The sequence below is a fragment of the Anolis sagrei genome, chromosome 3 (assembly GCF_037176765.1).
Source record: "Anolis sagrei isolate rAnoSag1 chromosome 3, rAnoSag1.mat, whole genome shotgun sequence".
Lineage (NCBI taxonomy): Eukaryota > Metazoa > Chordata > Lepidosauria > Squamata > Dactyloidae > Anolis > Anolis sagrei.
The window spans coordinates 88,620,930-88,646,369 of record NC_090023.1 but is presented as its reverse complement, the minus strand read 5'-3'; the positions used below and the strand labels follow the sequence as shown (position 1 = coordinate 88,646,369).

The following is a 25,440-nucleotide window of genomic DNA, read 5'->3' as shown; positions in this document are numbered from 1 at the left end:
CTCTTCATGACCTCATGGACCAGCCCACGCCAGAGCTCCGTCGGCCGTCACCACCCCCAGCTCCTTCAAGGTCAGTCCAGTCACTTCAAGGATGCCATCCATCCATCTTGCCCTTGGTCGGCCCCTCTTCCTTTTGCCTTCCACTTTCCCCAGTATAATTGTCTTCTCTAGGCTTTGCTGTCTCCTCATGATGTGGCCAAAGTACTTCAACTTTGTCTCTAGTATCCTTCCCTCCAATGAGCAGTCGGGCTTTATTTCCTGGAGGAAGGTCTGGTTGGATCTTCTCGCAGTCCACGGCACTCTCAGAACTTTCCTCCAACACCACAGTTCAAAAGCATCTATCTTCCTTCGCTCAGCCTTCCCTAAGGTCCAGCTCTCACATCCGTAGGTTACTACAGGGGAATACCATGGCTTTGACTAGGCGGATCTTTGTTGCCAGTCTGATGTCTCTACTCTTTACTATTTTATCGAGACCGGACATTGCTCTCCTCCCAAGAAGTAAGCGTCTTCTGATTTCCTGGCTACAGTCTGCATCTGCAGTAATCTTTGCGCCTAGAAATACAAAGTCTGTCACGGCCTCCATATTTTCTCCCTCTATTTTCCAGTTGTCAATCATTCTTGTTGCCATAATCTTGGTTATTTTGACATTTAGCTGCAACCCAGCTTTTGCGCTTTCTTCTTTCACCTTGATTAGAAGGCTCCTCAGCTCCTCCTCGCTTTCGGCCATCAGAGTGGTGTCATCTGCATATCTGAGGTTGTTAATGTTTCTTCCAGCAATTTTCACCCCAGCTTTGCATTCATCAAGCCCCGCACATCGCATGATGTGTTCTGCATACAAGTTAAAAAGGTTGGGTGAGAGTATGCAGCCTTGCCGTACGCCTTTCCCAATCTTGAACCAGTCTGTTGTTCCGTTTTCAGTTCTGACTGTTGCTACTTGGTCCTTGTACAGATTCCTCAGGAGAGAGACAAGGTGGCTTGGTATGCCCATCCCACCAAGAACTTGCCACAATTTATTATGGTCCACACAGTCAAAGGCTTTAGAATAGTCAATGAAGCAGAAGTAGATGTTTTTCTGAAACTCCCTGCCTTTCTCCATTATCCAGCAGATATTGGCAATCTGGTCTCTCGTTCCTCTGCCTTTTCTAAACTCAGCTTGAACATCTGGCAACTCTCGCTCCATGTATTGCTGGAGTCTTCCTTGCAGGATCTTGAGCATTACCTTACTGGCATGAGAGATAAGGGCCACTTACCCTATATACCCATGTGTAAGTCTCAAAATTTTAGATAAAAACAACAAAATCCTGGGTTTGGCACTCCAAATCAGTTCTGGGATATTGTGTCCCTGTAGAAAGCATCTCTCCCCTTAGATAGTGAAAAATTAATGTGAGGAAGTTTTCCACCTCATTCATTGTTCACCCTACATAGTTCTTACTGATGGGAGGAGACGGAACCCCACACGTTCACCCAACTAGAACAAAAGGTATCACTATAATGTATGCAAAAGGCTAGGATCAAAAGAACATCTTGTTCTGGCTAACTTTGCCAACTGAACAATAGGATGGGCAAAGAAATGTGGTAATTAAATGGATGTTATGGCTAAACTGAGGGAAATTGTTCAAAGAGACTACCAATTTTTACAAATCCGTTTTTTAAAATTTCATTAAAATATGTATACCCCACCCAATATCAAAAGATCTCAGGCATCTTACAATACAATCAATGTAAAACAATAAATAGTATTCACTTCTCATCATTTCTGGAATCCCACTGGAGCATTGCAGCACACCCAAATACCTGGGAGTTACCATGGATGGTGCTCTGACCTACAAGAAGCACTGCTTGAATATCAAGCAAAAAATGGGTACTAGAAACAATATGATAAGAAAGTTGACTGGCACAACCTAGTGATGACAACCAGATACAGTAAAGACATCTGCCTTTGCACTTTGCTATTCTGCTGCTGAATACGCATTTCCAGTGTGGAACATACCTCACCACGCTAAAACAGAGGATGTGGCTCTAAATGAGACATGTCACATTATCACAGGATGTTTACACCCTACACCATTGGAGAAATTACACTGTTTAGCCAGTATTGCACCACCTGACATCCGCTGGGAAGTAGCAGCCAATAATTAAAGGACCAAGGCAGTGACATCTCTGGCCCATCCCCTGTTCAGATATCAGCCAGCACTCCAACGCCTTAAATCAAGAAATAGTTTTCTAAGATCTACAGAAATACTCGCAGGAACACCTCAGCAAGCGAGAGTCCAAAAGTGATAGGCAAAAACCCAGAATCTCAACCCATGGCTGATACCGAAGGAGAGACTCCCTCTTGGGCTCACAGAAGCCTGGGCGACTTGGAAGACAGTGAACAGACTGTGCTCTGGCATCATGAGATGCAGAGCCAACCTTAAGGAACGGAGCCACAAAGTGGAGTCAACGACATGAAAGTATAAAGAGCAAACTACAGACCACCTATTACAATGTAGTCTAAACCCTGCCACATGCACAAAGGAGGACCTTCTTGCAGCAACACCAGAGGCACTTCAAGTGGCCAGCTACTGTACAAAAGATGTTTAGTAGAATGCCAAGTCTTTAAACAATTAGCCCAAAGTCTTTAATAAAAAGCTTTTACTCGATACCAAAATACCAATGTTCAGCCAGTATATTACATTACTTTAGATCTGCATGTTTCTCAATGTTTTATTTTGAGGATCCATAAGTAAGCTCTGAAATATTCTTACAATGTAAGAATACCATACATGATTTCTTGGCTGGGATTGCCTAGTCAATAGGATTGGTGGGAGGACAGATTGGGCCTTGTTACTACACAAGAAGACTATATAGGCTCCACATCATGAACTTGTCTTTTTTCTGAGGATGTAAGGTTATTAGAGTATTCTGTGCAACAGGATGTGGGGAAAGACACGAACCTCACTTCCTGCTTCCTCCTATTATAACACTTCTCTCTTTCACAGAGCTACTGGGCACAGCTTGTATTGTAGGATCCAATTACAGCATATGCCCTTCTTTGTACAACTACATCTCACTTAGGTGAGTTGCAATTGATGATATTTGACAAAAAGGCAAGAAACGCATACAAATAAATAAACATACAGTGTGTTGGAAAGAAAATAAAGATCATAAAACATTTCTGAGAATTGTTTTGAGTAAACACATTACATCCATGCTGGGCAGAGCATATGAGAACAGATCAACAAATTCAGAGATCAAAAGTTTGGGAAATACTATGTAACAGATTGGATTAAAATACTGGTATGACATGAGTACGACCGATATAATAGAAGCTGTTTCTGGCACTTACTATGTGAATGAAAGGTTATGACAAGGACTTAGAGACTGATTGCAGATATCATTGGTGGGATATTTATTTTTGTTTCATGTCATTCTCTGTGTTTTTGTTTGTGTGCCTATTTTGAGTAGTAGACGCATATACTGTTACCCTATGGTTACTGTAGCATTGTATACTTTCTAAAGTGTTTACCATTCAGCAAGTGGGAAGGTGTTGTTTTAAGACAATCAAAAGCACATTTGCATACATGGAAGATTGGGTAGCTCTGTGAATCATTGCCAATATAATGAGGTGCCTTTAAGACAGTATCTAAACTACAATGGACTTTTGGTATTTTTGGACTTTTGCTGGAGGTTTGGTTCAAGGACCTCCAAGGGTTTTTAAATCTGTGGATGCTCAGGTCCCATTTACATACAATGATGTAGTAAAACTTGTGACCATTATATGAAATGACAAAAATAAGCTTAGCATTTTTGAATTTTTAAAAATATTTTCAAGATGTAGATGGCTGGATTTGTGGATGAGGAGTCCACGGATATGGAGGGCTGGTTGTAGATAATGGAATGGAAAATCGTATCAATTTGTATAAATTTTCTGTATGCATATAAGCAATCTATAAAACATTAGACAACAACTCTACTATCAAGTTTGCAAAATAGCAAGCAAAGACAAGAACAAAAGTTCTTTCTGTGTTGCAATTTCAAGGAATCCCTAATCACAATATTTTTGAATCCAGACATCTAAGTATCCCTTGGTTTCCAAAATAGCCAGAACACCACACTTCTATAAGACATTTTAGAATTTCATCTTTTGTCACTAATTTTCAGAAACTAAAAGAACACCACTTAATGGCAAGACAAATGTTAATTTTTCTTAAAAGCCAACATTCCCCAATTCCCAATTTTGTTGTTACAAAAATTGTTCAACGTGTGAAGTATATAATTTGTAAAATCAAAAAGAATTTGAAGAGCAGAGATTTCACAGCTGACTGTATCTACTCCTTCTGTTGTTACATACATTCAAAACTTTAAAACAGCGATATTGTTTTTTCCTTGTAGTAAAGACTACAAGGAAAACAGTGAACTGTGCTTAAATAAGTATGTGAAAACTGTGAAATCCTATTGTATGCCAAATCTAACAAAATCAGAGTCAGTTATGTATGTTCTAAAGCCTTTTTCTGATTTAATGTACTGTCAAAGACTTTCATGCCCAGAATCACTGGATTGCTGTAGGTTTTTCTGAGGCTTCCGGGCTATATGGTCATGTTCTAGAAGCATTCTCTCTTGACATTTCGCCTGCATCTATGGCAGGCATCCTCAGACCTCACAAACCTTGAGGATGCCTGCCATAGATGCAGGCAAAACGTCAGGAGAGAATGCTTCTAGAACATGACCATATAGCCCGGAAGCCTACAACAACCCAGTTTTTCTAATTTGTTTTTTAATGTATGTGTTTATAAAAATGCATCTTTAGACAAACAAAATGACATTGTTTTTTTCAAACAATGAATTCATGGATAAATGTATAATCAATTAGAGGGGAGTTTCTCAGCACACCTGGCCTTATATGGTTGTTGTGATGATAAAAACAGAGGAACATCAACTATGTAACCTACTCTGCCTTCCTAATATATCTATATACCTAATAAAAGTAAAAATGTGTATGTATATGTGTGGCTGGGACTCCCACTTCCACAGACAGGCTCCCACTTCCACAAACAACTATGACCCCCACCACTATGGAGCCACCAAAATGACTCCCTCCAATGACACTGCAGGTTATAATGTCATTAACATGTACAAGAGCCTTGCCAATGTCATCCACAAACACAATACTGCTCACCAGCCAAGTGAATGCTTTCATAAAGGGACAATTTCATCCTAGATTTTATGTTTTTCCTCCACCACAGACCTCTCAGTGTTTCTGACTCTCGCCATTGGTGTGGAATTTGGATGATCTCGCCCACTGTGTCTCCTATAATCCTCTTTTACTCTTTTCTATGACACATAGCAAACAGAGTAAAATTGATCAGAAAACTAATCAAACTGGAGGAGTTTCAGGGACTGACGCAACATGACAGTTGCAGTTCACCCTGCATCAAGACAGAGCACTGTGACTCCCACCGACAATGGACCTGGACCAAAATTGGTACACAGAATCCCAATGACCAATGAAAAATGCTGGAGAGGTTTGGGGGAAATTGACTATGATTTACAGGAGTGTAGTTCACCTATATCCAGAGAGCATTGTGAACCCAAACAATGATAGAGCTGGACCAAACTTGGCACGCATTTCTGATATGCCCACATTTGAATATTGGTGTGATTTGCAGGTAATCCTGCAGCCAGGGAACACACTAAATCCCACTGATGACGTATCTAGAGCAATCTTGCCACATATACCCAACATGACCAACTTTAAATACTGGAGGAGAATAAGGGGGTTAACCTGACAGGATGTGAGTTGTAGTTCACCCACAACCTTATTAATTTTCTAAAATAAAAAAAATACTTTTTCAAATAACCTGGGCATCTTCGAGTAACCAAGCTAGTTGTAAATAAATAATAGATACACTTGACTGACATTTCATAATCTGAATGTATTATTGTCTATCACATTCTATTACTTCAGGCAAATATCTGCAAATGAGATAAACTATGCTAATCTGACTCATAATGCCTTGGGGGGGGGGGGGGATAAAAATATATGTCACCCAAAATCCAACATCCTGGTCAACTCAGGTTATTTCCTTTTCTGCTCAAGGTTTAGTTATGTAAGAAAATGCCTCTGCTTTATTTTTAAAAACTTCACATACAATACAAAAATATTATTTCTAAAGGTGCAATTATGCATAACAGTTGTTTCAAAAAACTTGGCACTGCATAACTTATAAATGTTGCTAGTTGCTGGATGCAGTTTATGGCAAGGCAGGATCAACAGCATTTTTTAAAAAATCCCTTTCTTTAAGACGTTGCGTTTAAACTATCCTGGACAGAAGCAGACAGCTGTAATAGTTTTTTTCCAAATTACATAATGGAGAGTGCCAAAACCAGTTAGAGGAAATGGCTTCCTAGCATGAAATTCCAGCTTGAGACACTTCAATTTAATTCTCGTTCAGGATTTAAAGGACACACTCCTTAAAAAAACACCTTGAGCAAAAGGACAGCACAACAATATAGCTGGCCAATGCAGCCTACAGGATGTAACCTAAGAAAATGAATCTATACTGTGTCTTATATTTCCAAAGCAATTTTCCCATCTGTGTACTATTTGGCTGAAAGGAACTAATGGAATGAGGCTTCCTTTTAACTTTCTTTTCTGAATCACTTCCTTTTCCTCTTAAACCAACACATTCTCCACTCTCTCCTAGCATGAATGATCCAAGACATTTCTGTCTATTTACCTTCATTTGATAAGCAGTGAGTATAAGGCTGTGAACTGGGTCATTTCCTTGGCTAAAACTCATACCTCTCTATCAATTTCAACAAAGCCAGGTGGAAAAGATTGAAATAAATAACTTTAAAGGCTTTAATCTGCACTATCAACCAAGTCGAGATGTTCAGAAAGTATTATGTGCAATGAATGAGAATCCAAAAGGATTCCATTGCTTTCCCACTTCTTCTGTAGTCTTACGAATGTTTTTATGCCAATACATTTATCCTCTTACAGAAAACACAAAGCAAGCCTTCATAAATACAAAAATAAATCCTATTAGATTACATGGTGGATAAAACTTTGTATAGTATTGCTGCTCTGCTGTCTTCTTTGCTCTCTTGTCACAATCTACAACAGAGGAGCACCTAATGAAGCTGAACATTGAGAGATTCAGAATGGACTAATAAAGATGTATTATTTACATTGTGCCTAGTTAACCTAATGATAATGCACCAAAATTGGTTGATGACTGCCAACTTGGAGCAGGTTCCTACTCAATACCAGAGGTACAAAAATGTGATTTCTACTTGTGCAATGTGAGAGCCTGTAAATGTCAATTTCCTCATATTATGGTCCATTACGTGTGCATTTTGATACCATTGGAGGGGGGGGGAGCATCCTGACTGGGATCCTAGCTGTCAAAGTTGATGTCTACCTGAGACAAAACCTCCCTAATCTCCCCTTAGGCAAAAACATATGACTCCATTAACAAACAATCAAATACTTCTTAGATCTTCAACAAATTAAACAAATGCTTCAAGGCTTTGAATCAACTGGTAGGCACCTTGCTTGGAGAACTATTTCTTTCTTTAACAAGGAAAACCCTTTTTGACCCCTTCCGGGCAATCTGTTTTCTAGGCTCTGCTGCTATGTGCCTACTCCCGGCTCCAATTGCTTCTTGGTTACCCAAGTAGACCTACCAGCCAAGACCTTGTAAATTTTCCAGCTGGAGTCCTTTTGGATTTTCTCCACAAAAGATGTGAATCTGTATCTTTAACCCCAACAAGGGTTGTGCTGTAAAACTGTTTTCCTTAGAAGCTTTAGGGCTGTTTCCCCCGGATGTTTTGAGAAACGAAGCTTCTCTACAGGTGGGGAAAGCTCACATCCTGTAACTGGGCTGCCAAAACTGAAAGACTGCCTGAAGTCTTTCTTTTCCCTCCCAGAGCCCTGGGTAAAGGGGCAGAACTAAAGAACATAATGATGATTGACAGTTCATTGGCCCTATAATTGCAGAGCAAGGGTAACCACCTTATTGCAAAATGCATGGAACCTTGGAATACATGTAAACACTCAATAGAAAGAAAATGAAGTAGGAGTTCCTGGTACAGCCGTACCAGCACAATCAAGTCTTTTGGTTTCCTCACCTCAGTTATATTTTAAAAGGCAGACACAGGGCACTCCTCCCACCTACAAGGCTATTAAATGCTAATCAAAGTGGCCAATTGCAACATTCACACTTGACTCAAGTAGACAAGAGTTCTTTCTCTCACCCTGGACATTCAAAAGATATATAAACCTCACTTGCCTAGTTTCCAACAGATCTCACAACCTCTGAGGATGCCTGCCATAGATGTGGGCAAAAGGTCAGGAGATAATGCCTCTGGAACATGGCCAAAATTCACAGCAATCCAGTGATTCCGGCCATGAAAGCATTTGACAACACAAAAGAAGAAAAGTTGTAATAAAAAAATAATATAATCTTTACTAGGTAATCTAAAAATGAATGGAGAAAACAAACCACCACATAGCTGAGTAGTTTAGATCCTTCAATAGGAATTCATAAATATGCTACACAAGTACCTTTACTGCAGAAATCCAAAGATATTGTTACTACATTATAACTACCTGGAAAAGCGCAGAATAAATTACATCGAGTTTAAAATAACTGTACAAAGAAGAGCACCCAACAGCATATTATTGTAAACATCATCATAATACAAATAATAAACATATTTGCACAAGAAAATGGTCCACAGACAACTTAATCTGAATTTAAATATTGGCCAGAATAATCTCTCTAAAGCAAAATTAGTGTCTTATTCTTCATGCAGAAACTAATGTACTAGTTAAATAAAAACATGCAGAAGCAAAGGTCACTAAATTAGGATGCAAAACACCCAAGAACTATGATCAAAACTGAATGATGTTTTAGAATAATGGAGCTTCACATCAACCAAGATCTTAAAAGCCAAATGGCAATTTTCACAGCACATTTTTAGAAAATCCTACCCTGTCTGCTGCAATATGTTACAGGAAACAGTGAAACAACCATGACGAACTGCACCTCATGTGATGCCCATTAAATCTCCATGGTAAGTACAAGTACAGACAAAATGTGTCCAGCTTTTTGTTGTATAGCACTTGCTGGTCAATGGGATTCTTAATATGTGATCTGTTTCAGCAATCTACTTTTGCAGTGTTGAGTACATACTCATTTAATACCAATTTAATTATGTCACTCTTCTCCAATGTGGCACCTGACTATAAATCTTAATGAGAACATGGCATGCCAACTGAAAATCATGAGAGTTACAGTGTACAACTGAAGTTAGTTCAGGAAGCGGGAATTTGTGGCAAATTGCTAAGAAATGATGGGTCTCTTCAATATCCATTCTTCATCTATAAATATAATATATAATGATATATTATAGATTCTAGAGGTGGAAAAATGTAAGTAAATCACATAAAAATCTGATCAGTTTGCAAAATAATACTAATATGAAATCCAGCATATATATCTTGTTTGCTGTGTCATATTATGTTTTTGTGTTAGTAAAATAATAATAACAACATAATAATAACAACATAATAATAATAACAACAACTTTATTCTTGTATCCCACACCATCTCCCTGAAGGGACTTGGGGCAGCTTACAAGGGGACCAAGCCCAGTCAAACAGAGATTAAAATATAGCAAAATAAAATACATATACAAAACATCATAAACCACAAACAATTAACAAGAACTCTGGAGTTTACAGATGGAGCTATTTGAATTCTAGACTATGTATGTATATTGTGGGCCCTCTATATTCAATGATTCTATCATCCATTATTTGAAAATAAATACATATCTGAAAAGCAAACCTTGCTTTTGTCATTTAATGCAGGGAACACCATTTTATCACAACATTGCATATAATGGGGCTTGAGCATCCATGGGGTTTGTTATCCAAGGGAGGGAGAGGGATGAGGATGGCTCTGGAACAAAACCCCACCAGATAGCAAGTTGTAATAAAAAAAAGTTGTTTTTTGCCTGTTCACTTATGGCAATCTCATGAATTTCATACTGGTTTCTTTGTCAAGAAATACTTCATATGTAGTTTGTTGAATTTAAATAACGATTATATGAACATGTAATAAAACAATGTAATGTAAAACATCACCTTTCAGCACCTGATTCTAGATTCATAGTTGGGTTTAATATTTTCAAAAACAGAAGATTGCTTCCTCCTTTTTTGTTCATGGTGTTCAAGAGGTTATTCCAGGTATGGACAAACTAAGACCCGGGAGGCGGTTGTGGCCTCCTTGGGCGCTTACCTCTGGCTCTCCATTTTTCCTGTCCTTTTGGCATAAAACCAAGGCAGCCTGCCACATCCTTATGCAGAAAGGATGGAGGAGGAAGGCACGCTGCAGCTAAGAGCCCTCTGGATTGCTTTCAGCCACCATGTGTCTCGCCCTCCTTCCAGCATAAGGACAGTGTGAGCAACCCTATCCTTATGCCAGGAGGATGGCTTGAGAAAGGCACACAGCAGTTGAGAGCCCTCTGGAGTGCTCTCAAATGTTGCCTGTCTTGTCCTCCTCCCCACATAATGCTGAGAGGATAGCCAGAAGATCGAAAGAGGAGTATTGGGGAGGAGGATAGAAGCAGTTGCTATAGGTCTCATGTTCCTCCTGGCATAAAGATGGGAAGAGCAGCCCCATCCTCATGCCAGGAGGACAACCTGAGAATGATCAGCCTCCTAGCCCTGCCCTCTCCCAGGCCCTCCCCCTCTCGGGTCCATCACACCCAGAATATACCTGACTATCCTCTTTCCCGGCCCGGCTCACCTGGCTGGGTCCACAATGCAGCCCCAAGGCAAAAAAGTTTGCCCATGCTTGGGGTATTTAATGTGAATACTCAAGCAATCACAGCATCTGCTGAAACTTCATTTTACTGTTTGGACATCCTTCCACTGCAAGCCATCATGCATCATCAATGTGTTGCCTCTTGGCTTTTGTAACATCTTGACTAGTGATCTTAAAAGCTTGCACACATTGTGGTATTCTTTTTGTTGGACTAATAACTATATTGCCTGTTTGTGCCAGAAATAATATATAGACCAATAAAAGTATAGGGACCAATCATTTTATTTATTTACTTTATTTTTATCCTAACTTTCTCTGGATATAGGAGTGCAAATCATACAAGCTTGTGCAAGTGTGGTAGCCCCAGATTTTTTAAAACTTAAAATTCTGTACCCTATGTAATTCTGTTTTAGATGTTTCCCCTGCCCCAAATGCGAAGGGGAGATTTCTAGAAACAAAGGAAGTTTGTGAAAGAACCCATTATTGTATATGATACAATAGCTGTACAGCCTTAGTGAGGACAACCACATAAACCTAAATACTTGTATGAACGATAACCTTTCAATACATGGAAGGTTTCTCATAAAGAGTTAATATCTACAATGAGGTTTTTTTAAAACGGTTATTATGCTTCTGTTGTACCACACAAAACAATTCTATATATGTGGAAGTTGAGGGATACTCCTAGTCAAAAGTGGGCTGGAGGAATATGCTTCAGCATATTTGCTGACTGGAGATCTTTATCAGATTCCGAGTAGAGCATTTTAGTAAGAGGAAAACATGACAATCATTCTCGTTTGCTCCTGCTGAACTCAGTTTTGGTTCTCAGGGCACTTGATACACTTCAAGGAGCCTGCATTGCTTTCTTGCTGGTTCTTGTTCTAAGCATCGTACAGACATTTATAAAAGCATTTAAAACAAAAGCTAGATTTTTAGTTCAATCATTTGCATTCTGGGCTCAGTTCCAATTAAAAGCTTACATAGCACTGTAGCTAATACTTCACATGGTAGTCAACAACTAAGATAAAACACAAACAGAAGCATTCGTGAAACTAGTATGTTGTATTCAAAATATATAGGGAGAGGGAGAGATCATTAACAAAGCCTGAGGGTTTTCTTTATGATTCAGGGAAGAACTGTGCTGTTGGAGAATCCCACATGAATTTGTAGAAGACAGCACCCATGCCAGCACTAAAATCTTTGCTGTTCTTCACATTTTACTGTGGGTTTTTCCCCACAGTAAGCTACTTTTGGGTTCTTGGATTATATTAAACACCAAGATGCAATCAATACAATTAGAATTCTCAAGCAGGTTAAACTGAACCTATTCACAAGCATTGTTGATGCAATGCTATTTCCTAACAGAATGTTTTTTTCATGTTGTAATAAGATACACTTAAAGTACATACTTATATTTCACTCTTTTTCTGAGTTATGCATTATTAGTAGGGCAGCGATCTTACCGGATTAGTTTGAGATTTGCCAGATATTTATAGAAAATAAAGCAAGATTATAAATAACTAAATCTAAATCTGTAGATTTTACCAAATCAAACGTTTACGGAAAAATATGAATCAAATGATGGAGAAAAATTAAATATGGTGAGTGTTAGTGAAAAATGTGAATTGCATCAGAATGAGGAAAATTAGACAAATAAAAAATAAGTAATAAAATTAAAGTTGTGCTGTGCTGAGATGTGTCACACATTACAGTAATGGAGAATTACATAGTCTTATTCAGGAAAATTTATATTACAGAATATATTTTCTGAAATCAAATTTTCTATACAGAAATTAGCATTTTCTTCAAAGAATGTAAGTTTCTGTTCAGAACACAGTATACACAAAAATAGTCACAATCACATTTTTTGGCACAGGTTTAGTTCCAAATTGAGAATAGTTTGTGGAAACGGTGCAATTTTCAATTGCTTTCTCAGGACTGAGGAGAAAAATAATATTACTTGTTCCTGCTGATACTGTTTTTCCTTTATGTTTTTTAACTATTGTATTGATAAGCAGCATTGTTCCTTAATATACTTAAGACACCAGATTCTGTCCGATCTTGTTGGTAGGGGAATATCAACAAAAGCTTGGTGCAGGGCCCTTAAATATTAGCTTATGGTCAGTATTTTCAGACTGAGCTCAGGTCTGATTCATCATCTAGCCCGGGATGATTATACCAGCAACTGGTTCAAACTTAATTCTAAAAAGTGTCTTCTATCAGTCTTTCTTCGTCCCTTTTCTTGGTTTTGACATGGCACTTTAATCTATTAAACAAAGACTGTGGGACATTGCTCTCTGTGAGCTATTTTCTCGCTTATATATTTCTTGGTCCCCAAGTGCCTTGATTATCCACTATGCTGAGCCTCTCGAAGAAGCAAGTTATCTTAAGAACTTGACTGTGGCCAAATATTGCTGCCTATTCAACAAGGCAAGGTCCAAGTGTTCCCATCCAAAATGCTTTATTTATTATTTATTTATTAAAAACATTTATATTCCACCCTTCTCACCCCGAAGGGACTCCGAGCAGAGCATAGCATATATATGGCAAACATTCAATGTTGGGACAAGAATTCATATACACATACATAAACATTAAAAACATTTATCTCAATATTAAAATACACCATTTGAGGTGGATTTGCAGGAGTCCCATACAATGCAAGACTCTGCCCATGCAATAACCAGGACGTTAAATGTATGCATCACAACCTATTGTCCGGCAGTTTTTATAAGAAGGCTTGGCTACATATTATTAACTCATTACTGAGAACCTTACCCAGTAGATCAGCCCAATTCTGTGTAAAGTTTTTACTAGATGACAACTTCCCCCATGTGACAATGGCTGTTGCCAAGTTTCTCTCAAAGATAGCCAGGGTAAGACAACTTCCTGTATTGGACTCTGGCAGAAACCTGTCCTGCATCTATTTGCAGTTTTCTTACCCTTGCCCATATGCATCTTGTATTGAAAGCCATTCTACAATTAATTAATCTTATCAGTTTACTAATCTGGTTGCAGTTGTGCACCTTTTACCTCTGAGCAAATTGGGTCTTTGGATTGTAATCAACTTTTGATTGATTGATCATATCTTGGAATTTTAAGCAGGGCCAACTCTAACTAGTACTTGAATGGGGGACCGCTATATTTCACAGGATGGAAATTGCAAAACCATATCTAAGTATTCCTTGTCTAAGAAAAGCTATAGGTCTTCATCAGAATGTTTAAAATGCTAGTACCACTAGTAAACCTATAACAAAGACAAAAAGGCAAATCCAGCAATACAAGATAGGCAGAATACTCTTGCTCCACTGGATCTATGGACAACTACCAATAATAAAAAAACATTACCTCCACCATTGCGGAATCCAAGTTTTACCCATGTCCCGAATTAATGGTACTGTGGTAATAACTCTTCCAGGGGAGAAAACCCTTGACATAAATATTTGAAGAGGGGTATTTCAAAATAAGGCAACAGTGCAAGAGCACATTCAGTTTCTCTACCATTCACCTCCTTATTCATTTTTATAGTAAAACAGCAAGCTTTCTTCAATATCTGCTGCTATACATTAGCAGAGAGATACTTCCTTCCACATTTTCAGGTGACAACAAGGAAGCCAAAATGCCATTTCTGCAACAAGATGAAACATTCTGAAAACAATCGCTTCAGAAAAACAGTATGCTTTCAATCACTGTTTCAAACATAAGTGAATGTCACGAAGCAAATGAGCTATACTTTTCTGACTTTCACATATGAGAACATGACATTTTCCATATAACTCATTATGCAAATATTTCATATTCTAAAGAAAATGCCTTCTCTTCCTCAAAAATACTGAATTTAAGCCAAGGAGCAAACCAGTAAATATATTTCTCATACGACATATTACAGAAGAAAGGTGATGCTGGACAAGTACAGTCCCACACAATTCACAGTGAAACAAAGGCACTTTACCGAAAAATACATGGCAACCATCACTAAATAGAGCTGGTATGGGTATGCATGCTTTATGAAGATGGAAGGGTTAGGTAATTTTTATTGTTGGTATTCTGTTGCATACTAAGAATGTAAGTGTGCAAGTATTTGCCCAACGAATTATATGCAGAAAGCACTTCGGGACTGAGGGGAACATACTTCTGACATTATTGTCATAGACAATTCTCTGGGGAGATCTGGGATTGTAAATATTTAAATACAGCCAAGACTAAGAGCAAGAGGTGGTGGCTGGATGACAGCGCACAAATTAATTCCTTTAATGGAAGCATGCAATTTTTTCATACAGTTTCAGGCCAAAATGCATTACTAAGATGTTGGCCCTAAGGGAAAAAGAATGGCTTCACTTCAATGGAAAAACGAGAACATAGAAAGATCCTGTTCATTCTCTCTTTCTCTCTCACACACACACACATCAGCTCAAATTCCACAGTTTTATGTAATGATGAGAAAAACTGAAGTCTTTTGATCAATTTGGCTGCTAAATTATTCTAATCATACCATAGAGAGATCTAAAACTCTGGAACCATTGTAATTTTGATGTCGATCATTCTGGTTCTTTCAATCAATTTGTCATCACTGTTGTCTGCCACCCTACCTTATAAATTACTATGACCTTGTTCCTATGGAAACCTATTTGAGAATTGTATTAGAATAAAAATGGTATTTTAAAAGTTAATCATGATGAATATTACAAACAGTAATGACTGTAAAAGGAAGGTTGTTTATAGTTGCTGGAGGAAATCCCCACTAAAACAGACAGCGTGTTTTCTGTACAAGCCTTCTGTCTTTTGAGGTATGTTTCCCTCTGAAACAGGATTTAGGCAAAAGTAAAGACAGGGACAATAGCAAATATTAGACAAGCAACTAACAAGCTGGTAGACTGTGTTTCCCCTACAAAGCTACAATACAAAATAGCATTGAAACTGTTGGCAGGTGATGTTAACATATATTTTAATAGATGGATCATTGATTCATCTAAGAAAGCATGTTCTCATAAATAAAGAAAATAATGTCAGAGCATTATACATACTAAAGTATGTATAAAGACCCACTCCAAAAATATTTGTAATAGAGTACTCTAGTCTAGAGACACCAGCCCCAATGGAGGAGGACTGAAAGAACTATAAGAGACATAGCTATCTTTTATAGAGTAAAAGAAGCATACCAGCTGGGCTCTCAATGGCCAATCGTGATCGCTAAAAGGAGGCTCTTCATTCTCTCATGAGGAATTAGTACAGTGTGAAAATCCAGCTGCTAATTTATAGAGCAGAGTGCAATGACAAGATGGCAGAAAGCCCACAATCCAGTTGGATCATCAACACTCATGGTTGTAGCATTTTTATCCATCCGGTTCTTTCTTTGCTAATAAAAAGGGATATTTATGAGCACATCCAGTCTGTAAATAACTGCTATGTATCTACCATGCTCAATAGATACAGTGACACAGTTCACAATTGGTTCTAAACAAACCACTCCAAGTGGCAATTAAAATGTAACTGCTACCATAACATAAAATAAAAAACCTTTTAGTCCAGCTTTAAAAAAACCCCAAGTATTTTAAATAAATTTATTTTCCAAGTGTTTTCAAAATTTACTATCCAATGCTATTTGAATATTTTGCACATATTCCCAAGTAATAAATATGAAGACACATGAGGTCCTTGGCAGCATTCAAATATTCCAAAGGAGAAAACACAAATATACTTGCCCTTTAGGTTGCATTCACTATAAAAGATGTGAGCCAGTAATTTGAAGTGTATAAGCATTGTTCTCACATATTTCTTACACATTTACACAGGTTATCAAAGAAGTGAGGTTTTCTGCAATGCACTTTACATTGGGCTACCTCTGGACCAAGTTTGGAAACTCCAGCTGGTTCAAAATATGGCAGGCAGATCGGTTACAGTAACATCCAGGAGTGAGCATATTACAACCATGCTAAAGTCACTCCACTGGCTGCCCATTCCTTTCCGAGCAAAGTACAAGGTGTTGGTTTTGACTTTAAAGTCCTACATGGTTTGGGTACAGGTTACCTACAGGATTGCCTTCTCCCATACAATCTGCCCCAAACACTGAGGTCCGGACCTTTTCAATGGCCACCCCACAACTGTGAAATTATCTGCCAGAAGAGCTTTGATGGCTAAATGAGCTGTCGGAATTTAAAACATATTTGAAGACCTATCTCTTTCCGTAAGTCTATCTAGCCAGTTTTATTCACTAATTTTAAACTTGTGTCTTATGTTTAATCTGTGAATTTGAATGCATAATTTTTAGAAATATGTTTTAATATGTGTATTTTATAATGAATTTTAGATTATTATGTGTTTCTAGTGAGGTTGTAATCCGCCTTGAGTCACAAGGAGAGACAGGTAAGAAATAAAATTATTATTATTATTATTATTATTATTATTAAAAAGTAGTTTTTTGTTCCTTTTTTTAACTTTTGTGGAGGCTTCTCCTAAACTCAGCAAATGTGGCTGACTGCATATTTTTGTAATGATCACATAAAAAAATCCCTGGAAAGTAATATGAACATTTTCTAATTACGGGTATGAAGACATCTTTTCTCAGAAATCACCATCTCTGATATAATGAGCACCTCTTCTGGTTCTTTGACAGGCTGATAACATGAGTCCTTGATTGTTTACTCAAAATCACTGACAGTCAGTAAGACCAGACCTCTTTTAGCTCTGTGGCCGTGCTAGATATTGCTCTCCAGTTTTGAAGCAACAAGAAATTCTAATTTGATGGCAAGTTCTGTATGGAGCGCTAAACCCAGCATGCCTCACAAAGAGGGAAAGAATATTAAGGTGCATCTGTGGGTCTTATCCATGGCTTAATAAACATAGTCCAAATATGCCAACCTGCTGGCTATCTGCTCTTATTAAATGTCTTTTGCTGCCATTCTACAAACTTTGATGGACTTCTATAGGAACAGCTGACACAAACTTGAACCTTGCTTTAGCTGTTATAACTTGTCGAGTTCAGTAAAAAGTGAGGCCATGGTGCTATAGTGAAACAACAAGCAAGGAGCCCACATAAGGATGCCAGTTAGAGGAATAGCCAAAGGAAAAATGGCCAGGAACCTTATGAAGGTCAGTTCGCTTTCCAAGGAATCAATGGACTACAAATAGTTTAACTAAGCCTTCTAAAACTTGGTGTCTTGCAGATGTTTTGGACTTCAATTTCCACAAATTCTTCCCATTGTCCATGTAGCCTTGGGCTGATACATCTAGCAAGCCAAACTGCCACCTTGGGAAGGGCTGGACTACATTGTCCAAATGTTGGTTTTTTTCAGAATACTATCAGTAGTGTGAATAATCTCTATATACTATTCATGCTTGTCCCAACTTTACAACTATTTTGATAAAGATTTCCTCAACTAACCACAAGCACTACTATTTTATGCAGCCACTTCTGAGTATTTCATTAACATAATACTATAATCATATGTAACAGGATCCTCATTCTCAAATCTAGGAACTTGCCATATTTCTGGGCATAGTCACAGACAGCCTAGTGTAGATTCTCTTCCCTTGCCAAAGCAACAACCTTCAAGAGTGACACAGGGTATGTCTGCATTGCATTGTCCAATTTGCCCCAAGAAGTGGCCACTGGCCAACTGTATCGTAGAGCAAATTCATGGTGTTAGCTATCTTGTAGGTAATGCTGGACTTTCAGGAGGAGGCATGCCAGAAGTACAAAATAAAGGAAGCAACAAAAGAGTACATTTGGGCAGCATTCCAATGAAGCAAAAAGATAAAAGCAAAAAGCCCCCAAGGAAATATGTATTTTGCTTCAGCAGAGAGAACCCAAAAATAGACTGGATCAAAAGGCATCTGCCCTTCTCTTCCCACATCCCTACTTCCCAGGAGAATTCCACACATCAATTATGTATCTAAATATTGCTTAAATATTTTGAGTAATGGAATCACTACACTAGAACGTTAATGGCAGGATTAAAACAAGGAGGAAAACAGTGGAATAAGAAAATGGGATGTATGAATTTTCAACACTTTACTGAAATGCACTAAAGAATCTTTGAATATATTTAAGAGTGAAACCATACATTAGCCCACTACATGTATTACCCTATTAAGTGATAGACCAAGTTACTGTCAACGTGTTGTTATATTGGTTATCATCACTGCCAATCAGATGGCAAATGGTTTTTTTCTTTCTCTGAGTTTAGAATGAAAAATTCTCACCATACAATATCTCTTTTTATATAATCTTTAAAAAATAAAAAGAAATAGTCCTATTTCTACTACAATTAAAAACAGAGACTGAAATCCAAAGTTCAAATAAAGAGCTTTGTAGAGGTTTCTGAGGATTCCTTTCAGTCTTTTCTACACTTGCTGTCTGTGACACAAGGCAAAGAGCAGCAAAACAAAGAAAATTAGGCAAGCTACCATGTGCACTGAATAACAGCCAATTTTTTTTCTTTCAATTCCTATGGAGAGAATATAGCACAAGCAGGAAGAAGATGAAATCTGTTAGGCTGGGTCAGGAACATTTGGTTTCTCAGAGGAAAACCCACCTAAGGAAACTCACCATAGCACATTGATAGGCGTTTCTGCCCAGAAATATGTCCCACTGATTTCAAAGGATCTTGTTAACTGCCTTTAAGTCATAGTTGACTAATGGCAATCCTATGGATAAAAGAGCTCCAGCATACTCTTATTATTAACACCTTTATCATTGCAAATGTAGTGCGATGGCTTCCTTCATTGAATCCATCTACCCTTACTTTGATTCTCCTCTTTTCCTAGTGTCTTTTACTTAACCTAGAATTGTTGTATTTTCTAAAATATCATGTTATCTCATGTAATGCCTATGATACAGCACCTGAATTTAGTCATTTGGGCTTTTGGTGGAAGTTTAGGCTTGATTTGCTCTCATGCCCATTTATTTGCCTTTTTGGCAATCTCTAGTATCTGTAGATCTCTCCTCCAATGCCACATTTTGAAAAAGAAAAAAAATAAACTCTTCTCTGTCTTCACTGTCCAGCTATTGCAATCATACAGAAAGAGTGGAAATATTAGAGATTATTCTGACTTTGGTGTTTAAAGATACATTTTTGTATCTGCACCAATGTACTTTGGAACTTTAATAGTGGCAACACTGCTGTAAAGACGCTACGCAATGAAACTAAAGAATGTTGCATATACCACACAGTTACATACCTACCTTACCTTTGAGCAAAAAGACTCGCTCTTCCTACATCACACGCATGCGGAGTGACGCGAAGAACTGAGCCTCGTATTAGCTTGCAGTCTAAAGTAACTACTGTCACAATGTTTTCAAAACAAGAACAATATAGTTGTATAAAGACTGAATATGCCAGAGGTCATACAGCACTATAGTGTCATCAAGGTCTTCAAGAGGCTTGCGGGGAATCTGCATTGCCTTACAGAACTGTGGCAAGGGGGGTAAAAGCCTTCAACGAAGGACGCCAAAATGTGGCAGACACACATTGGCCAGGTCGTCCTAGTGTCAGCGAAGCAGAAGCAAATGCTGTTTCCGCACTCGTAGACAGTGATTGACACCATACGATTTGTGAGCTGGCCCAAAACACAGGTTTTGCGCAAACGACTGTGCTCCATATTCTGAAGAAATGCCTAGACATGAGAAAAATTGCTTCACGATGGGTTCCACATCATTTGACGGAAATGCAGAAATGGCTATGAAACGATGCTACTCGCGCCCAAATCTTCTGTAGAGTAACTTCTATGATCCAGGGGTCCATTCAAAGAATATAATTACAGCACTATGTTCTACTATATTTAATTCCCATGGCTTTGCCCTACATAATTCTGTGGTTTTTAGTTTGGTGAAGTAGTGGAATTCTGGCTAATAATTGTGTTGTGAGAATGGGCTCCAGGTCCACTGTATGGATTCCAAAAGGCCCTTCAAATTGTCCATAAATCCAAGAGCTGTCCAGTTATATCAGGCTTAAGCACTACAGTTAACGCTCTCCAACAATTCACTTCTTGTGCTACACACCCTTTCAAACTGTTACAAAATCTGGATAGCTGAAATTCTTTTCCTGATGGTTAGAGATCAAATCAAAAGTGCTCTTGTTGGTATATGAGTCACTTATATACGCACAAGTCACCCACATTTGCCAAGCAAAGAGCACCAATTCACAGGATGTGCTTTTGGTTTGCAGTGTGACTAAAATAGAGGGCCTTTCAACAGTAACAAGTTTGCTCATTGACTTGTCTAAATCAAACAAGACAAAATAATCAACTCACTGTTAAAAGCACTATAAATTAGTATGACAACAACGGCACAATTTCCTAACAGTATATATAATTAAAGTATTACAATCCAAGTGCATTTCATAAACCACTCTGGTAAATTTGACATCCTTGTCCTTTTATGCAAAAGGGAAAAAGGGAAAGGACTCGATGGTTGGGTTGATCTCTTTGTTAACAGGAATATTTAGACAGTATCGAAGGCAAAGACAATACAATTGCTCAACTCTGTTAATCTGGTCTGTTGGCAAAGAACGGGACCAATCACTTTAGCTTTCATTGTGCATCTGTTGCTTAAACAGAGAGTAGAAATGAAGAGCTGTTTATTTTTAGATATGCATTCTGATTTTACATTAAACAGTCACTGCCAAGAAACTGTCTTAACGAATCCAACAAGTCACAATATGTGAACCACCTGTAAAATGTTGTCAGTAAAATGTTGTCACCGGAAACAGGTGAGATCCTGCACTTCTTCCACTTAAAACGTGCACCTGGTGATATTTATGCTACAAGTTGGTTGGAAGAGACAGAACATCCAGAGAGGTGTAGGCTCTTTTTTTAAACCAGAAACCCACAATCATTTCAGAAAATTGGTTGACTTTACAAATTGAAGCCTGCAATTGGCTACCATACTTTTAATGCTTAATCTTTCCCTGCCATCCCTATAAGCAAACCTGTATCAAACAAAGTTTGAAAAATCGTTTGTCTTCGTAGAATGCAAAAAATAAAACACCACAACATGCTATTAGAATAGTAACATCCTCCGTTCCTCCAGCAAATCTATTTCCTCAGCATAAACCTGCTACAGGATGACTTATACTTTGCAAAAGCTATCTTCTTCCCCTTTTCATTTCTGTATCTAATTTACTCTACAGTACAGTACAGTATCTTTTATATGTTGCCTTTTTCCTGTGACGGGACCCCAAAACATTTTAGAAATGCAAACAAGACAAATCTGAATTTTTACCACACATTTATTTATTTCATTTACCAACATTGTCCATTCATGATAGAAACATAAATTTAAGAAGCCATTTTCCTTAGCATTATTTTACAAAATGTTTTTGTGGAGGGATTAGATCATCTCATTAACCTGAATTAATTATAAACTTTGCCATCACTGCAATGCAGTTAATTATGCCTAACATTTTCCCCATACATAAATACAATAAGAAGACATGTTATTTCCCCTCCTAAAATAATCTGACAACAAATAAGTTAGAAATGGCTAGGGAACAAAATATGTAGTCACTGTTATAGGCATTGCAGAATCTTCTTGTCATACAAACAGAGTTAGCCCATACTTTTGTTGTCAACTAGCCATGAAGTGTTGAAGTGTGAATGGACCAAGGGCACTTTTACATCACACAGTCATGGTGCTATGATTCCACTTCAACTGCCAAAATTCCATCTGGAGTCTTGGGTTGCATGTACACTGTATAATTAATGCAGTTTGACACCACTTAAATTGCCAAAGCTCAATGCCGTGAAATCATGGGAGTTGTGGTTTGGTGAGGTACCAGTGCTCTTTGGCAGAGGCGGCTATAGACCTTGTAAAACTATCATGGTGTTAAATTGCCTTAAGTCTAAAATGCAAAGGCCATCTTGGATTCACAGTTTATGAAGGGGTGCTTAGAATTCTCAATTACAAGGGCTTGGCAAACTACAAACCCCAGGACCCCATAGCATGTTATCAGGGCAATTAAAAATAGCTCCAAAATATAGTGTAAAAGGCTTCCACTTACTTATTTGCTGAATTGCTGTCAAATGCTAACTCATAGTTAAATCTTCTATGTTAGTTAAACCTTTGGATTTTTGTACCAACAGAATAAGTAATGATATTTTTCAATGATCTAATATGATTTCTGTGCATGTCCATTTGCAATAAAAACAGTTCCAATGTTACACTCAGTAGCCTGTCATAATGCAAAGAAACAATCTTCTGCACATCCTTTACTATATTTGTATGCCATACCCAGCAAATAATTCAAAAGTGGCATACAATGTGGCTATCAAAGCATAAACACAAAACCAGGGCTAAAAAAAACCCCAAAACAACATACTTGTAAACAATAACAACACCCAGAAATATCAGGGAACTCATAATATTTGCTACAAAGAGAAGGTTTTTTAAATTTTGAAAAGGAAACTAAAGAATACATAATATTATACCTACATCTCCAAAGTAACTGCTGAAGCATGCTGTCTCTTGGGGCGGTTCCAGACAGGCCCTTTTCCCAGAAGATTCTGCGTCTAAAAAACATGGATCTTCCTGGGGGCCCATCTACACTCATCCCAGAAAGATCTCTGGAACTCGTGCCAGAAAAACTCCGGCAGCCATCCCATGGAGCCTGGGTAAGCTCTTTTCTTTTTTTTACTCTGTTTAGGGGGCTTTGGGGGAGGGGGTTGGTATTCCCACAGTTTTCCAGGCTAATTTAGCCCGGAAAACTGTGGGAATGCTGTCTGGAATGCAGACCAGACACTGAAAATAGTGGGTTTATCTCGCGCCTTCCAAGAAGGTGTGGAATAAACCCACTACCAAATTTTCCTGGTTTGTGGCGAATTAATTCCAGTTTGTCCAGGACGTCATCTGGAGAGCATTATTTTTTTTGCGGAAGTTTCCATATTAAAGGGACTGCCTAGATCTGCCCTAGGTACCAGAATCTAGGATAAATGGATTCCGAGCATATTTGTATTCAACGTTTATTTTGAACTTCAAGGGAAGTCCACATGAAAGTCACCCAGAGTTTTGAAATTCATAGGTCAAAACTTAACTAGCCAAATTAGACTCAGCAATGTACTAATGAATAATATAATGAAAAATAAGCATAAGACAAGCATGCAGACTTTATGGATGACATCAGTTTAAGCAAGAGGCCTCCTGTTTTATTTTACATTTCCACACGTCTTCATGGATAGATCCTTGGGTAGAGTGTGTTGTAACAGTCAATGCTATGACTTGTCAGGAGAGTGATTTAAGTTTTTCTTTCAGATAACACCACCTAATATGCCACCTGAATATAAGCCATAATTGTTAGGTGAGAATCCAGAAGAAAACTGGATTGAGAAGCATGTCCAAACCATGAATTTCCAGCGAGAACATAATTTGAATCTACACAAGTTTTCCCTTTCCAATTAAACCAGCGCTTCTCGATCTGTCGATCCCCAGGAGTTTTGGCCTACAACCAGCTGTTACAATTTCTGAGAGTTGAAGGCCAAAACATCTGGGGGCCACAGGTTGAGAACCACTTAAACCATAGTCCTCATTTTCATACTCTTTGGCAGATAGATAGACAGACAGACAGATAATCATAAAGGCCAAAGTGGATGTGACACAGAGATGCATTTAACATCAATGCTTTTAAGTTAAGAACAAAAAGTATTAGGAGTCTGCAACAAGGAGAATGGGAATAGTACTGTAGAAAAAGTACTGAACCATTTTCTTGGAGAGTTTCTTTTTTAAAAAAACCTAAAATCAACCCTCTTTACTCAAGCATCTTAAATTTTTCTTGTGAGGGAAAACAAATGGGGAATGCGATTTTAAGGAGTGAAACAAGAAGTAAGACATTCATGGTTTGCTTCACCTGATTGTTAGAAATATTCTCATGTTTCCCTCTTAACATGCACTTTGGTCTTTGAAGGATTTTTTAATGATATTAGGTTTATCCCATCTTTAAAATTAATGTGGGTGCACATATCATCTAGACAGCAAACCTGCATCTAAAGGAGCAGACACAAGACAATGAACAGTTTTCACTTTGTACTCACTCTTACAAAGTTGTCAGGGAACAAACCTCTTCTGCCTTTGAGCTGTCCTTCCCACCAGCCTCCATCTTCTTTCCTGATGTGGGTGATTATGTCACCAACACTGATTGTCAACTCATCATCATGCTGAGCCTTGTAGTCAAACTCCACTATCGCCTCCACTAGAAGGGGAAAACACAAATATGCATTGTGGAATTAGGAAAGCCATTTTACCAAGCACAGCAAGATCATCTGTAGCCGTAGAAATTTAAGATGAATGAAATGTAATGGGGAAAGAGTGGAAAGCAACTTCACTTGGAGCGTACTAATAAACCAACACAGTCTGAAAAATAAAAAAGCAAAAGTAAGATTTTAAAAAATGATCTTGTTACTGATACTATTTGGATCAAATTAGCTATTTTAATATCACAATAGGCAAAGCATAAGTATAGCCAGAATAAATCATTTTCAAATCAAATTGCTGTAAATGTATTCAATATTAAAAAATAATCTTAAGACTTCTAAATTCACCAGCAGTTGTTATATAATATGTAAGCTTCAATTTATCACCACTTTAATACATATTCACAAAGAATCATTCAAATATTGACCCTCAGGAAAT

General features: G+C 38.0%; 1 protein-coding gene across 3 annotated transcripts in view; it reads right to left on the bottom strand.

The window, feature by feature from the left end:
* The window catches only part of SH3KBP1 (SH3 domain containing kinase binding protein 1), a 204,233-nt gene that overhangs the window by 151,354 nt on the left and 27,439 nt on the right, over positions 1-25,440 (bottom strand). For 2 of the 3 annotated variants that reach the window (XM_060770073.2, XM_060770074.2), the window contains exon 2: positions 24,843-25,000. In XM_060770073.2, the coding sequence (XP_060626056.2) occupies positions 24,843-25,000 (158 nt within the window). Of the gene's footprint in view, positions 1-24,842; positions 25,001-25,440 lie in introns of those variants that run through there. The other variant, XM_060770075.2, reaches the window with a different exon arrangement.